Genomic DNA, 17907 nt, shown 5'->3' on the forward strand with positions numbered 1-17907 from the left:
ATGGGCGCCCATCATCATCTTTTCGTGTGCAGAGCCACAGAAAGTTTCGTCTCCTTGCCGAATTGTTTGCTGCACCTGCAATTAGTTTCTGCAGCACGAAGCAGTGAGTCCTGCACTGCTCCTGCTCAAAGTCCTGCCGCTGCCTAATGGTCGAACAACATGCAAAGTGCAGCTGCCTGTTTCTGTTTCTGTTTGCCTGCTACTGCATTACGGGCAATTTGTTTAAATGTTATACGAAAAGTGCAGCATAAAATTGGAACTGACTTCCATTACGGCTGACTTAAAGCTGCCCGCTGCCAGCTGGGAGTAAATAATTTATGAACATATTTTGATGTGTATTCCAAGAACAGATTAGATTCGATTAGCAGCAAACAATTTTATCCAAACTGTGGTACCAAAATGGCGCTGGCTGCAGCTCTGTGGTTGAACACTCGGCCACAGTTTGTTGCAACTTCTGGCTTGTTCTTACTTTCACTTGCCGCACTGTCAACATTTATGCCTGAATGAGCAACCCAACATGAGGTCGAACACTTGAATCGAGTGCCCTGCGGCTGCAACGAGCAGCTTGGAGAAGAAAAACGAAGACCAGTGCACAAATCAGTTTGTGGTCGGACTATCCGTTTAATTGCCATAAGGAATGGCATTTGCCACCTGGCAAATCAGTTTCCACCTGAAAGCAAAGTCCTGCTGATGGGTTTATGGTCACAAGCAATTCGAGTGAATATTTTACATTTCAAATATCTTTTGCGAGCAGGCAGGCAGGCAGGTCGAGCATCCTTCTTGCCGTCGGATAAAGGAACTGTACGACTGTAAGCCCATTTTCTATTTGGGCTTAGTGAGAAATGTCAACGGCATAAAATGGATAAGGGACAAATGTGACAGTTCACAGAAAAACATTTGAAACATAAAAGGCAGCCCCGAGATTTGCCCAATCTCGGCTAAGTCAACGGGAGTGTCAACGCCAGGGACCTGGATGCGGATATGGGATGTGCGGGCTGCGGCATGTGCGGTACGCTTGTGCAGCTCTACAACAGGAATCGATCAACGGCATTCGCTTAGTCGCCTGGCCGCAAATAAATTGAACTTAAATAGAACGACGTCAAGGGCATTAGATGTGATGCCACGACGTCAAGACGAGTCGACGGCCCCGAAGGTGGGTCCCGGTCTCAGTCCCTAGCGTTGAAACGAGTTACCCCGATGGCATTGACAAGCTGGACTTACAGGATAGCAAAAGGGAATGATAGATTTCCCACAAACTAAAACAAATGCTGAAACTCTCTGTAAAAGCATTTTCCACAACCGTTTTTAGTCCCAAACACACCTTTGGGATCGCTCCTACAACTCTGCAGGGTACACCACAGCCCTGGTCAAAGATGAATTCCGATTTTGATTACACGCTGCCCCGTCCGCTGCTCTGCTGTCCGCTCCAGTCCTCGACTCTTCTTTCTTGTTGTGTCCTGCTCAGTGCCACCAAATTTGCCACATCCGGCGCAGGAGCATAGCAGTTTATATTGGACTCCAAGTCGTCGCCGCTGCTTTGTATAAAAAGTATAAAAAAAAAACGTCAAGTGTGTCTGGTCGCCCGAAATAAGTGGACTGCCAAAAAGTTGCCTTCATTCATTCTCTGTCCCCCCGTCTTCCTCCCGCTCTTGTCTTCTTTTTATTTATTTCCATTTTGCCGTTTCTGTATTTCTCGTTTAATAATATTTTCACTTTGATGCCAGTTCTTGGTCAGTGGTCGGTGGGAGGCTTAGAGGGCCAGCGAGTGGTTCCTGTTTATGCCTCCACATTACGGAAGTTGACAATTTAATTTTATGTAGTTGCCACATTCCCTTTTGCCAGATACTAAACATTTATTGAATGCCGTTTCGGCAGGCCAAGAGGCCGAAGGGTTTGCCCTGGCCCATGGATTCCGGCCAGATATCTATTCTAATTCACACGTGCTTGCAGTTTTGCCAAATCCCACTGACAAATAAATCTTCGTTATGCTGGAAAAACAGTCGTCAGGACTACCCCACTCACCCCACTCACCCACACTGAGCCTCACGCACTTAACTTATGGCATTTTTTATGAATTCCTTCCCGTTTGCCACCGCCTTTCCGTTTGATTTCACTTTGCGCACTCGACGGGGCTCTCTTGGCCCCAGATCAAGGACTTCGCGGATGCCATAACGAAGCCCGCTGAAACATATTTTTTGTTGTACCTCGCATTCGTATTTATTTTGCAGCCATAATTTATGAGTCCTCTGTGCCGCCGCCGCCCCCATTCGCGGGCATAATTTATTGGCCCGAAATCAGTGTAGTCGGATAATGATATGGATAAAACTCTCTCTTATCTTATCCCATCTAAAAATGAAAATTTGTGAGTGATTCACGACATTGACAACTCCCTCCACTTCACTCCCCTTCCCCCTCCCCCCTGCAATTAGCTAAAAGTTGGCTTGTTCTTGGCCGGGATACTCCGGCTTTCTCGACTATCTCAAAGTTGTTGAGAATTCTTTGGGAATTTAAGGTTATAGGAGACGGGCGACGGGGCAGATGCCAAGCATATTGTCCCCGAACAAAGACCCAAAGTTGAACACTTAGACACGAATTGAAATAAAATAAACAAAATTAGAATGCCTCGCGCAGTACGCTCTCCGGTATCCAGGCAGCGCCAACTCTCCGCACACTCCACACTTGGCATCCCCATTCTGACAGCCATTTGCCATTTGCCATTCCCTTTGCCAGATAGAAAGCCAATTTTATGACTCAACTTAAATAGGCACTTTACTTTTGGTCTTAATGCCTTTTTACGAGAGAGCCGCGCCGAGTTGCGCCTCCTGCGCTGCTCTGCTAGTGCCATTGTGCGGCGCAGTTGACGTCGCGGGGTCCTGGATTCACGACATTAACGATTGCCGCGCCCTGGACCAGGGCTTTATTGGAAAATAAATGGCGGAATAGTCGTACCACTATGTGGCAGCCGTACTTATCTGATTTTACACTTCCGCCTCACATACATATGCCAGCTGGAGCCATCAAAATTATGACAGTCGCGTCGCAAAGTGAACCGTTTGCCACGAACAACCAACTTTTGCCGGGAGTGCCCATTAACAACAAGTTCCCAAGTAGGCACCAAGGCACAAAGCTACAGACAGAGGCGGGCAGAGGGGGGCAGAGGCGGCTGGCATGCGTTGGGCCATTTTGTGGAATTTCAATTAAATGGCTGCGGAGTGGAAAAGTTTCCCTGGGCCACGGCTCCTGGCCGAGCGCCTCCAGTTGACGCATTTACACACAAATTACCGCCAAGTGTCAAATGCAAACATTTTGAAAACACACAACAAACAATATTTGCCATAAAAACAGAGCAGCGTCCGAGGCACAAAGTTTCGTAATGAAGCAAGGGCCAAAGTTTCCCGAAGAGTCGTCAGGGCGGAGGATTCCTTGTTGGGGCGGACAGGGCCAGCAAACGCTTTAACTTCACTTTAAAAGAGCATTCCCAAATACCGACTTAAAGCTGGAATTGGCAGCCTCGTTTATTGCCTAATTTCGTATGGTACAGGCATATTTAATTACAACTTTTCCATGGGTCATTGTGTTGCCGAAAGGGGTTTGCCAAAGGAATTTGTTTCAGTTCCAGTCCCGAAACCGCAAATTTAGTTGCAGCAATCGTTATAAATTATGCAGCCGGGGGGCGTGGCCAGCGGAAGTGTACCCGCCGCCATATATTTGTACTTTAATTAGAGAATTGCGTAGAGTTACATAACATATGAAATCAAATGAAATTAATGAGTCCAACAGGATGTCGCTCGCTGGCATAATTATGATAATGGCATTTCCAAATGCGCTTTCCACCGCACATTCGCTGTACATTCGCTGTACAACAATATATTTAATTGATGACGGAGCAAACTTGGCAACAAATGCATTAGCTAGATGGATATTTTGGCCTCGTTTCTGCAGGATGTCAGTGGAAAGTAGGGCTGGAACAGTTCCTAGTACTAAATGAGAGAGCCGCTGACATTCCGAGGGCTCAGCGGGTTCATTTGAAATGATAAACCTGTGTCTGGTGTGGGAGCTGCTTGCTCATTTGGCCAGCTGCTGTAACCCTTGACTCCCCGCATATCCTTCTGTTGATATTCCGCATCTTTAGCGGTGTGTGAGCTGTGTGTAAGTAAACTTAATTAACGTCATGCCACGAGATGTCAGATGCAGCATAAATACGAATCCGCTCGTGCTCTACAGAGCGATGATGACACAACACAGCCACCACCCACCAGCCACCAGCCACCAGCCACATGAGGAATCATTGATATTAGCTCAGAGCGAGGGGCTGGGACTGGCGCCTGTGCGGAATCACGCAGCATGCAGCCAACTTTTGATTAAAATGTCGTCGCACACAGACGGGTTTCGGGTTGCGGGTGAAAAATGCTGTTGGTATTTGCCATGGGCGGAGAGCGAGAGACAGGGGCATGGGAATGGGAATGGGGGGGGTATCATGAAAGTTTAGCGAACGCACAAATTGCGAATGTTTTGCCAAACGAAAAGTTCCAAATCACCCGAAACAAAACCAAAAAAAATGCACGAGTTGTATTGCTGCTGCTGCTGCAACATGTTTGTGGCTTGCGTTTGGGTTTCGTTCTTGGTCTCGGTCTCGGTCTCTGGGAATCTCTTTGGTGTTGACAATGCGCATAACAGAGGTTGCACAATGGAGGGCAGAGCAGAGCAGAGCAGAGCGATTCCAAATCCCATCCCAGTCACCAGCATCATCACCACGGCTGCCGGAAACAAGAAAAATACGTACCAGAAACAGAGCAATGCCACTGCAGATGCAGTTGCAGATGGAGTCAGCGGACATAGATCCGGGGAGTGATTCTACAATGGTGCCGTGAAAAATTCAATTACAAAGTCGCACAAACCATCGGAAGAATGCAAATTTGCACTTGCAGGAACAAGAGAGCGAGAGAGAGAGAGAGGAGCTAGAGGTGCGGTAAAGGAGCAACAGGAGCAGCAGCAGCAGCAGCAGCAACTACGAACTGTTCAGAAGCTGTTTTGTGGTCTACCAGCGACCACTACGATTACGTTTACGTGTATGTACGTAAAGCAGCAATAAGAACCCCAGAAGTGAGCAGAGCTTGGCATGTCGCCTTGCCGTCAGTCACGTGCGAACGTGACGAAAATGCCACGATTCAGTTTTGGCCAAGTTCTGCGTGCCAATGAGGAGCTGCAGCAGCAGCAGCAACGAGTACGAGTACTTGCACAATTTGGCATCAAGTCCGTAACCTCGATACATGCTGCTGCATACAATTTGAGGAATTCAAAGTTTGGGATTGAGTTTGCATACTCCAAAAGGGATTAATTATATTTTAAGCTAAAAGATTGTAAGATCTGACTCGCTAGACTCTCGAGACTTCATTGTTGAATCGGAATTTCAATGCATAAGTATGGAAATGGTACGATCTACCATTAAGGCCGAACTTCCAGCAATCTATATTCAGAAATCTACTCTAATTTCCCTGAAATATTACATGCCATATATTGTTGATTTATCCCAAGCTGATGATGCCATTTTGTGCAGCCATTGCTGGAGGCTGGAAGCAAGGAAAGGGGGAAAATGCAAAATATGAAACGCTTGCCACAGCAATCGTAGCGCTGACCTGCACCTCTGCATAGAGACAACAATTTGTGAAGCTGAATCACTTGCAGGGCTGCAGGTGGCAAAATTGTTGTGGCTAGACAATTGACAGCCCAACTGTCAATTGCTGAGACTGCCAACAACAACAACAACAACAACAAGAACAAAATGGTAAAGGAAACTGCTAGGTGTCAAACGAAAGATGTTGCATTGATTGACCCGATTGTTCTGCAATGCCACACACCGGCTGACTGGCCAAATTGTTATCCGATCCCCCTGGGACATGCACCTGCCAACGAAGATTGAAAGCCTTACAAATCATTGTGGAGCTTCATGGAATCCAAGCAAACGTGCTAATTAAGTGCCGTCACAAAAGACATCGCATCGTGCTCAAAATGCCAAACTAATTAATTTTACATTATTGTAGGGCTGGACAGGCAGCACACACAAGCCCAGCCCCCAGCCCCCAGGTCTACAGATGAAAACTAAACATTTTCGTCGCATTCCGGTGGCCAGGGAATCCACATCGGTGCAAAATTCCAATTAGAAACCAAATGCAATGCCATTATTCAATTTGCAGGCTGGAAAATTCGAGTTAATTGACATTTCGCATCTCCCCATCCCCCCATAGAGTTCGAGTTGTTTGGCAGAAGCAATCATCGTTAATTGTGAAATATTATTTTGTTGGCACAACAAAACACACACACAACCAAAAATGCCAAAGCAAGAAACCTTCTTCAATGTGCTTCTGTCGCTCTGTGGCAAGTATCTGTCTCTTTGACTGTGTGTTGGTGTGTGCTTCTGTGTGTGTGTGTGGCTTACCAAAACCATAACAGACTGAGTTCCAAATGATTGTCGTTGCAGTGCAGAATAAGCGTTACCTCATTTGCAATGGCACGCAATAAACAAAACAATTCCTCATGGTGACATTAAACATTCAAACCAGAATGGCTTCACGAACAGCGTCTCAAACGGCACCCAAAAGAGCAGTGTTCAAAAATATGAGTACAATCCATATGCCATTTGTGTTCCGTGTGAAATATGCTTGGTTAATGCCAGAATCCATTTTGCCTATCGTTTTCTTTTGACTTTTGCCTAAAATATTTCCCAGAAATGAAGACGAAACGACTTCGACTTTAATTAGCCCCCTGTCTTTGTCTCCAAATGGAAATGTTTTGGAAAAATATTGCGTATACGCACAGCGCCGACTGTCTGTTAATCCAAATTAATTGACTTCATGCTGTTTCTGTTATTATTGTGCCAAGCCGCCGCGGGCGGGCACCAGCCACGAATATATTAACACATTTTAAAATGTCATTCTTCCCCTTTGCCCCTCCTTTACAGACCGCACAGCAGCAGCAGCAGCAGCAGCTACCACAATGGATGGGACAGGAGCCGCTTCCACAATGGCGCCGCAGAGCACAGCGTCGGCAGCCAGAAGTGGACATAGCACACAGCCATCACAGAGGCATATAAATCAAAATTTAATTATGTCACCGGCCTCGGCCGCAGCAGCGGCCCTCGCGGCCCCCCTGCCCTCCTCGTACGCTGGGCCGGACTATGGGGGGGAAGCGGATCCGCAGCCTGTGCCCGTGCCGCAGCCCTATGCCCAGGGACCCGCAGCCAGTGGGAGCAGCATAACCAGCTTCGATTCGACCAACTTGATCGATGACAAGCGGCAGAGTCAGAGCCCACACGCGAATACCGAGCAGCAGCAGCAGCACCTACAGCCGCACCCACAGCAGCACTCACGGATACAGGCCAAAGATACGGCCGGGCCATTTCCAATACCCATGGCCGGGCACAGATCGGAGCCGGTGGAGAACCATCTGGAGGCAACGCACGGCATCGATGGTGTGGAAAGTGTGTTCGGTTCGCCCATGTATTTCGGCACCGAGAACTCAACGGTGGTGACGACGCAGATTGGCGCCACCGCCCATGTGCCCTGCACAGTGCACCATATTGGAGAGGGCGTGGTAAGTAAACGCTACCTTTAGTCCTCCTTCTCGTCCTCCTCCCTATTTCCCTTATGAAGTTCTTGATACTCTGCTGCGTCCTCGTATTGTTTTAATATTTTATCAAAAATGAATCCATCACTGCTGTGGCCTTGTTTGACTTTTTCTTTGTTGCTGGAGCGCTGACGACGATGACGATGGCGTTGATGATGATGATGATGATGATGAAGATGATGATGACACTTTTATTCCTGTTTACTTAGCGCCTCCTTTTGGCGCGGAAACATTTGACTTTCCTCTGTTAATTGAAATGGAAACGCAATAAATGTGAATTGATGGGAGATGAATGAGTCACCAGATGGGCGGCCGTGCCTTGCCGATTACTTTAATACTCTGATCTGGAGCGGCTTTCATTAAAGACTTATTTATCAGGCGTCCTCCTGCTTCCGGCGAAACTAATTCGGCACTAAACACAGAGATTTCATTGCACACTCTCGGCTGTGGGGCAGCATGACTTGAGACGGTCATTAGGCAGGCGAAACACACACACACGCAGGGGCAGAGGCAGGCAACACCAGCACACAACAAATTACACCTTTTGGGAGATCTCAGCCTCATGCTGCTGCTGCTCCTCCTCCTGGGAGATTGGTGAGCACACTGAAGGCATTCATATGGCAAGGCCTACTCGGCCTCGGCCTCAAGTGGTATTAATTTTCCGCTTGTCTAGAGTTATTACTCATACGCCATGGTGTGCGTCACGTCCCGTGTATTTGTATAAGCCGACCCATGACCTCTCTCTCTCTGTCTGTCTTGGCTCTTGTAGATGTTTTGTGCCACTACCATCAAGTGCTGGACACGATTAGACGTTCCATCCTCTTACTCTCTTGTGCGTGTTTGGGCGTTCGAGTGTCTGAGTGTCTGGGGATTCTGATGTGTGTGTGTGTGTGTGTGTGTGTGTGTGTCTGGTTTAAATTGACGATTTCATAATTGGGCCTTCAAGTGTGCGGTGCGGAAGTTAATCAGCACTTAAGCCCTTCTAGGCTGTCTCTACTGTACGGGCACAGTTGGTTAGCCAGTTGGCACTTTGCACTTTGCACGACTGCGTGCTCAAGTGTGGATGCCAGAGCTTACGGCTCAGCCCAGCACACACAATATGTGTGTGTGCCTTACACATAGGTTAGCAATTTGTATTATGCATATTATATTCCAGGCCTACCAGTTGGCAAAATACGAGCAGGAGCATGGAGCAGGAGGTGCCTGCCCTCACAGTCCGAGTGATGGCACTTGCACTGACTGCACTGGCGGGATTTTCGGTGCAGTTTACAAAGCAAAGTCGACAAATATACATCAGAATATATGCAAACTCTGCGTACTTTGACTCAGTCTCAGACTCCATTGATTGCAGAAATATCAAACTCTGTTTTGGGACTCGAAATGCACGCAGAGCATTTTCATTTCATTGCTCCCTTTCCCTTCTGCACCGCCTGTAAATGTCAATGGCATTGTGTGGAATACAAGTAAAAGAGAGAGCGCAGAACGGGTTCAGTGGGCAGGAAGTACACACCTAAAGCATCGGCACGGGCCATGTTTTCCATGTTTCCATTTTTGCCACTCGAAAAAACCAAACCCCTCGCTGCCACTGCACTGCAGAAATCGCAATAGAAATGTCTGCTTCAGGCCACTGCCTTTGTGTCTGTCTGCAAGTGAAAGCAGGAGTCCCAGGCCCTTTTTCTTGGGCACCTTTCCTTAGGCCCCTCTTTTTTTTTGCTCAAAGAAAACACACGAAACATTTACGCGGCCCCCCACTCTACTGGCGTTTGTCGTAAATTTCTGTGTGGCGACAATAAAATGCAGGAAACATTAAATAAATGAATTGCTTCCTTGAGCGCGCCTTTGTTTCGGCATTTTGCTGCAATTGTTCATTCCAGTTGTGCCATCATTTCACACTGGTTGCCTTTTATGAGGGTAAGAAGTGTAGAAAGAAACTTCCTTTCTCTTTGTCTATATTATAGCCCGGGGGGGATAGTCTCCTTGATGGTAATTAATGAATAATTATTTGTTCAATTGGAAGACAAATCCTCCTTGGGACCGAATATGGAAATTTACTTGGAAGTTTAAAACACATAAATCAAAGCTCACAAATTGCTCTAAAAACTCCTTCCACCTTTCGCACACACAGACCCAAGAGAGAGAGAGAGAGAGAGAGAGCAAACGTTTCAAATTAAGAATTACGACACTCGTATGTGGCAGCAGGGCGGACAGACAGTAAAATATGTCATTAGGGTATTATCCCAGAGCATCAGCTTAAACGGCATTTAAAATAAACTAAGCAAATACGTGTGTGTCCTTCGCTCTGTCCCGACAGCCGTCACCCAGTGGGAAACGGACTGCCTGTCCTCTCATTCCTGTTGCACTTGCCTCTGCTCTCATATAAATTGAACTAAATCAGCAGCACAGCACACGGCTGCCACACAGCCAGAGCCAGGAGCAGCGAAATATACCCCAGGTACAGTGAACGCTCGGCCCTGTCTCTCGTTGGTTTATTTTTCTTGAATAACTTGTATTTAGTTGCCATGGAACCAGGCAATCTCTTCTTTGATGTCTCTTGTATAGTAATTACATTTAAATATTATTTCTTTGAAAGAGCGCTGTGCTATGCAGATGTCCTTGGTCCGAGTGGTTAAATGCCTCGATCCGAGAGAGAGGTAAAATTTTGTTCCCTGGCGGAGCTGCCCCTTATGCTGAGAGCACACTGTATCCCACACTTGATAAGAATATATATATACATATGTATATTCGTTTACACATTGCTCGGCTCCTCGTACGAATTGCAGTCGTGCCGTCTTCCCCCCTCCGCACTTGCCATCCGCTTCCTGAGCTGTCTCTGATTCCCATGATTGCCCTGTTGCTGTGCTCCCTGTGCTCCCTGTGCTCCGTGCAGCAGCCGTGTGTCTGTACGACTTGAGCACTTAATTACTTTTTAGATAAATTGTCGTTTTTAATGTCTGGACTCGCCTCTCGCTCGCTCGCTCGCTCGCTCGGGGACATTTTCATAGAGAAAAGTAGCAGTAATTAAATGTGCTCACAGCACGCCGACTTCGCCTGTGCGTCGTCTAGGCTTCCGACAAAAGAAAATACCAAAAGCTTAAATGCTGAAAAACTTGCAAAATGTCCACCTTTCTCTCTCACTCCCTCAGTCTCAGTCTCAGTTTGCTGGCGAGATAGAAGGTAATTTATTTATAATTTTCTAGAAAATGTTCTCCAATGCAGATTAGAAAATAGATACATATATAAGGAAAGAGGGGGCGGGGCGATGGCAAGCTTTGGCAGCCGTTTCCTCTTGGCATGTTTTTTGCCATTTTCCAGCAAAGAAAATACCGAAAATGGTATTTTATGAAAATTAACGCTTTGGGGTAGCCTCTTCATTGGGAGCCAACGGCTCGGATCCATCGGATCAGTCGTTTAGATAAAAAAGGTTAAGCAAATATTTAAGCAGAAGGAGCACAGGAGCAGCAGGAGAAGCAGCAGGATGCGTAGACAAACACATGTACAATGTGTGTTTGTGTGTACGTTTATGCATATATAATTTGCAAAGTTTAAGATCAGATAAGGTTGGGGAAATGGGAATCGCCCCGGTCCAAGCAATAGAGAGAGAAACCAAAACCGAACAGAAGCCATTTAGTTGGTGAACACACAAAAAATAAAATACAAAAATAAACAAACAAATAATTTAGCCACAAATTTTGATAAGGGTTGGCTGGGGCTACGGTAGCCGGAACACAGGAACCGCTGCTCCGCTTAATCGAAACAAAACAAACCCATATTTTCTGCACAATCATAATTTTTGCATAGTTCCAGCTTAAGTTTCCCTCTGCTCGGCTCTGTTTTGGGGCACATGAATTATATGCCTTTTGCGAGGTTGGTTATTGTGCCAACAATGTAATACTCCCCCCACACACACACACACACACACACACTTGTGTAGACTCATGCCATTTCAACGTTTTATTTTGACTCTGTCTCGCTCTTCTTCTCTTTCTCTCGGAGCATTCCATTCAATAATTTTACGGTCTGGCCTCCATTTGCTGTGTGTGCGGACTTAAGCTGCTGCTTGCACTCAAGTTCCAGTCGCCAGCCGCACCAAAAAGGGCAAACAAAGCAAGGACCTCAACAAACACAGTCGTAGTCGTAGTCGTCGTCGCAGTCCTCGGCCCCCACAACACTCATGCATTCGCAAAACAGTATTGTCGCTGTAGAGCTCTCTCTTTTTGTAGAACGAGTAACATAAAAAATTATAAAATATTTTACTGCCTCGGCTCGGTTATGGCTGCAATGACCTTCGAGCTCTAATGTGTCTGTCTGTCCGTCTGTCTGTCTGTATCTTTGTATCTCTATCTGTGTCTATGTGCTGTTTGCTGTTTGCACAGCTGCTTCGTGCATGCCAGAATCAACAGCAAAACGGCAAACAAAATATGGCCAGAAAATGCTGGATCTCCAGGTTCGTGGGTAGCGACACTCTCCTGGAATTGCAGCTGCTCTGCGATGGCTGCAGGCTGGCTTTGATTATGAATTAAATCCGCTAGATTTGCTTCCTTATAAATTATTTATGAAAATTGTAATTTTAAACGCCATCAGAATGATGTTAGCAATTCAAACTTCTTTAACGCTTCCCACGTAAGAGTCCAAATATCGAATCTAATACCCAAATTGTATTTGCTGACTCTTTGACTCTGGCCAATATTTGTCAAATTTGGAAGTTCAGCTCTTTGGCAAATGCCCCTTGGTCACCTCAAGTGCAGAGCAGCCGGAGCAATATTCCTGCGGCCGTTCGTTTCGAGAATCCAATTTAATTAGAAATACCATTCAGAGCGAGTGTGGCAGTCTCTGGGAGTATCTGTGTGTCCAGTGCAGCCACATGGTGACACAAACATTAGGTTAAGCTTATTATAAGCCTGGAAAAGTGTGGCAGGAGGTGGCAGGGCAATACTTGTGCCGTAGCCACTTAGGGGGCGATGTTCCAAGAAGTTAATGGTGCACGAAAATTGCCATAAACCTTTTTGAAGGAATACAAATCATTATCACTTTGTTGCCGGCAGACTTAACCGTAATTAAAGCAGCTGAAGGAGGGGCAGACACGCAAGCAGGACAATAGACAGGACAGAGCTGAGTAGAGAGGCAGGACAGGGCAGAGGATGGAGACTGGACTTGTTTGCCAGCTAATAAGACATTCCAGTCGACAGCTTGATGAAGGCGCTCCACAGACCCACAGTCAAAGGCAACAAGACCGCCCACTCGGAGAGTCCTTCCTTGATGTTGCTCCATCTGCTGCTGCTGTTGCTGCCTGCCTGCCTGCCTGTCACAATGTTTATTAAAACAAATGTCCCAAACAAAGGGGAATACGACTATTTGACCCAGATTTTTGTGCTCCACAGTCCGTGTCTTGAGTATGGAGAATGGCTTCATCATTTCTATAAACTTTTGTGAGTGAAAGACAAAAGGTTTCGGGGTCTGACCCCAAACCCTAAAACAATTATGCTGAACCGCAGCAGGACGCTTGGTGTGGGTGTGGGTGTGGGTGTGTGTGTGGGGCATAGGGAAAAGTTCAATGCCGTGACAGTCCCAAAGGGCCTGAGCCTCATATAAAGTCTTAATTATTTTAATTGCTATGCAATCATTAATTGTTTGCCTACCAAATAATTCTCGAATTGGGGCCCTGTGACTGCTGCCATTAAATGTGGAAATGCCGCCGGCAAACAATCGCCTTTCACGCAGTTGACAGCCGTTGAATAGTTGGCCCATGGTAATTTTCATTTCCAATTATTTTCCATGTGGAGGATTGTGTGGATGCTCATTAAATATCCTACAGGCAGTCCCGGAACACGTTAATGATAGGCTTTAAGTTGGTTGGGAGGGATGGAAAATATTGAATCCCTTTCAGTAATTAAAGCCAATTAAATGCAATCTAATTATCATCAAAAGAGAAAGAAAATAGAGCACCAGGTCCTTAATGATTAATATTGATACGTTTGCCATGTAAAAGCAAAGGGCTTGACTTGCCCCTCGATGTAAACGTTCCTCTTGAATCAATGGGCGGTCTCCAAAATGATTAGCTCAATTTTCCACTCAGGATCGCTGTACACCAGCAAGGTTGTGGCCAATGACTCGTAATTTATGACTTCTTTTATTTATTTTTTAACCATCCCATCAAACCCCTCGCATCCCCCGGCAATTATGGAAATTGGTATTTTTGCATTCGATGTTCAGTAATTGCACTTGAAACGCATTTCCGCTAGATTGAGCTCCACTTTCGTATGATTTGGCCTCAATTATGTATGAATGGTATGAATGAATGTTTGTTTGCAAGGGAATGTGGGAAGGTATTCATCGACTTGAATTGAAAAACGAAAATGATGGAATGAACCCCGATTAAAAAGAAAAACAACTAAAGGTTTCTTCTCTGTCTTAACTTTTGGGCAATAATTACGCTTTTGGTTGGCAGCATTTGATGCACTTCGACTGAAATTTGTGTGGAAACACGCATGAGAGCGGGTGAGATCACAAAAAAATGTAGATTACCCGGCAGATATTTGTGCAGCAGATTCCAGGGCAATTGTAGTTTTTGTCCCGTTTGTGGCATGTCCATCTGCCTCGACAGGGAATGCAGTCAATTTATTTGACAAGGAACAATTCAACATGTTTATCAACTCGAATGCAAAAAGCCGCCCTATTGTTCCTACAGAAGTGGCCGGCAAATAGCGTGACACTAAACTGAGTGCACTTTTTTTCGGATTGCAACATATTTGCACTGCAACTGCCACAAAAAAGTTTGCACCAAAAAAATTAAAAGAAAAGTTAAATGCTTAATAAAAAAGGGAGAGATACTCGCAGAATATACCGCATATGTACAGCTATTGAGCAACGAATGGGTGATGCACTTGCATTTTGAGAAGGACTTAAATGAAGAGTAATCCAATGCCAAGAATCATTTGATCGAGAACGCTCTAATTTCCGTGCTGCACTAATATACACAGGTACTCCTTTGTTTTTACACATTTATGTACACATATTCTTCACCTTCTTCAAGTTTATTCCTGTAATCTGAGAATTTCAACATTGATTTCCCCGCGCAAACATCTCGTTCGAGTCAACACGCCCTTTCGAAACGGAGTGCAGTCTTCTCTCTTCTTCTCTCTCTTTCTTTTTGCCACACACACCCACACACACGCACATACACAACTAGCACTGGGGAATGCCTTTTGTGTGGGCAGACGAAGTTGCAACCAAAATGGCGGCTACTGTTGCAGTTTCCAAATAGAATTTTATTAAAATCGCTTGTTAAAAAGTTGTGCACATTGAAAAAGTTGCTTTTACTTTTTTACAACAGTTCTGCAGCTCCCCCGGCACCGCAGCCCGCTGCCGCCCCATGTCGACCTGTGTAAGTTTTCTGTTGGCCATTGGGATTGTGTCAGAACGGAAATTGGTTGGACAGCGGAACATAAAGCACACAGAAATGTGCGTCAATAACATGCAACAACATGCAAAAGAACAAAAGCCAATCAAAACTTGTACCAAACCAAGGGGTGGGGGTGGGCAGAAGGGGGGGTGTGAAAAAATGTAAAGTGAATTCAAACTTCGGAGAAGGGGAGGGTAAGGGTGGAAATAGATTTAGCCACCAAGGCATGCAATTACTCCACAGCCGACAGACAGACAGGTGGGTCCCGCCCGATCCCCGGCCCTGCACTGACACGCCCGTCTGTGGGGGCTGCTGTCAGGCATCGAGATTTTCCGATAAATGCATTGGTAGGCCCCCCCGGGGGCGAGCACTCGTCTTTCCGAATATGTGGTCTACCAACGGGCTATGGGCTACGGCTGCCGCTGTGGCACAAAGGGGACAAGTAGTTAGCATAAATTTGCCATAAATTTGCTAACCAATGATTTGTGGTGTGTGTGCTGTTGCTGTTGCTTTCGGCCATAAATAACGCGTCACTTTTTATTTTACATAAAGCTCGAAAAGGTAAAATGTAAACAATTATCTGCGTGCCGCAGATGTAGCGCCGCAGGAGCAGAAATCGCCGCAACCGCCACAGCAGCCGCGGGAGCCTGCGGAGTGGCAGCTGAGATTTATGCGCTACACACACACACACACACACACACACACACTCGACTCGCACACACGTATGCAGACGCACAAAAAGTTGTGCCCCACGGGGGTAGCGGAATTCGCAGGCTTTTGATTAATTGCCGCAACATTTTACTTCTGCTCTCCACATTTCCGACGCTGGCGCTGATGGCTTCACTTGGCTCCCATCCACACATTCCACTCGAGTCTGCTTTCTGCCTGTTTTTTCGTATCTTCTGCTGGCTAGCTGCATGGTTTATTTGCCGACACGTACCACTTCCCAGTCCAAGTCCCAAGTCCGAGTCGCAGTCCTGTCTCAGTCTCAGTCCCAGTCGCAGTCCCACTCCACTTCGCCCCGTCCTTTTTACCATCATAAATATCATAAAAATCCTTTAAAAAAAAAGCATAGATATAGATGTGTTTCTCCTTCTGGGAGTCGCCGTAGTCTTCGTCGTCGTCGTCGTCGCCGTCTGGCGACTAGAAGCTTTGGGGCCAAAACGGAATTTATGCGCAATTTATGCCTCACACACGCGATTTTTACTGTTACAGATTGTATTGAATAGATATATAGAAAAGTACAAGCATATATCTGAAGATTTCATAAGCATATGCCAGCAAAATCTTGATAATAAACGACTGCCAGCGCTCTCCTTCTTGCTATTCAATTGCAAATTTTGCCGATTGCCCGCCCGTTGGAAATATGTCTCAAGACAAAAAAGCAAAGAGAATCTATACCAAACTGAAAGTATGTTATTTAAGCCGTCAGCTGCATGGGGAGGCAAGTGAAACTGTTCCCTCGACTGCTGTCCCCTCTCAATTTTTCGCTGCGCCACATTGCGTATACGCCGCATTAAACATTTAAGCACGGCAAATGTAATTCGTTTTTATTGGCAAAACGCAAAAGCAAACGCAGCTGATTTAACAATTTCCTCGTTCAGCTTAATTTCAAGTATTTCCTCGCTCGTTTTCTTCAGCATCAACTTTGAGTTTGGAGCTCACGTGTGTCAATATTTGGAGGAAAAGTTTGCTTTTTACTTTGTTACTTTTCTGTTGGGCCAATAAATAAAGGTTCTTATCAATTGAAAATTGATTGATACACGCGCTTAGATGGGGGCCTTCCCCTTCTCGAAGGCATCAGGCAATAACCCCATATGGACAGCTAATAGATGTGTTTTTTAGCAGCTCTCATCATCAACAGAAAATTGGAAAAAACGTAAGCGAGAAACGAAAAGAAAAAGTCGAAGAAATGATTAATGGTCATTTAAGATTGGCTAAAGTCACATCCACCGAGTGGGACACGAGTGTGGGGGTGGGGCAGTGGGTCTAGTCTATTGGGCTTCAGCCTCTTCAGCACACGCCCTCAACATTTATTTGTTTGTTTGTCTATTTACAGATACAAAGGTAGCCAATTCGAACTTTGAACCTAGGATCAATCAATCTGTTATTATGTTGATTGTCGTCCTCTTATTTTTTCCCCGTTGTTTGTTGTTGTTGTTGTTGTTGTTATTGTGCGTTGCTGTTGTAGCAATTCCTACACGTAATTGCTTTTTGATTTGCCCTTGGTGCTGGCCCTTCCATCCATTTTGTATCTGCCGCCTTTTTGGGAAAATTGCATCATCATCAAGTTGTTGTCATCGTCATAGTCCCCGTCGCTTGATGGATTGGCAAACATTTTAACAGCAGACCCAAGAGTAGAAGCCAAACACAGTCCGAGTCCCACCCAATGCCGGACCCAGTCCAGGCATATGTTAAATATTCAAAGAAAAAAGAGTCCTTGAGCTTGGAGCGTCCATTGTGTTTCGGCTAATGGCATCAACCCATCTGCTAATCCCCGTGCCATTCTGCTTGCCTCTCCCTTTTCTTTAGGTATCGTGGATACGCAAAAAGGATTATCATCTACTTACGGTCGGCTTAACAACGTACAGCAGCGATGAGCGCTTCAGTGCCACGCACTTGAAGCATTCCGAGGTGAGTTCCGCAGAGTAATTTACATCGCTGATGGCCGATAGGAACGTGGGGCATGTAGTCTGGGTCTGGCTCGGGGTCTGGGTCTGGTGACCGGAGACAGAAGGAAACCTGATTGCATCGCCACGGATCGGAATCGGATCGCCGTCACCTGCATACCAAATGGCCTTTTCAACTCTGGGCCCTTTCGCCTTGTCGGCCTCGGAATCGGAGATACGTGACAAAAATGCTGGCAGGAATATTGCAAAATATTC

At 46.0% G+C, this 17907-nt stretch overlaps 1 protein-coding gene across 2 annotated transcripts in view; it reads left to right on the plus strand.

The window, feature by feature from the left end:
- LOC117891449 overlaps positions 1–17907 on the plus strand; it is a 32077-nt gene that overhangs the window by 11231 nt on the left and 2939 nt on the right. For both annotated transcript variants that reach the window (XM_034796929.1, XM_034796928.1), the window contains exons 2-3: positions 6959–7590; positions 17555–17656. In XM_034796929.1, the coding sequence (XP_034652820.1) occupies positions 6959–7590; positions 17555–17656 (734 nt within the window). The remainder of the gene's footprint in view (positions 1–6958; positions 7591–17554; positions 17657–17907) is intronic.

Source organism: Drosophila subobscura, chromosome E, assembly GCF_008121235.1.
Source record: "Drosophila subobscura isolate 14011-0131.10 chromosome E, UCBerk_Dsub_1.0, whole genome shotgun sequence".
NCBI classification, from domain to species: domain Eukaryota; kingdom Metazoa; phylum Arthropoda; class Insecta; order Diptera; family Drosophilidae; genus Drosophila; species Drosophila subobscura.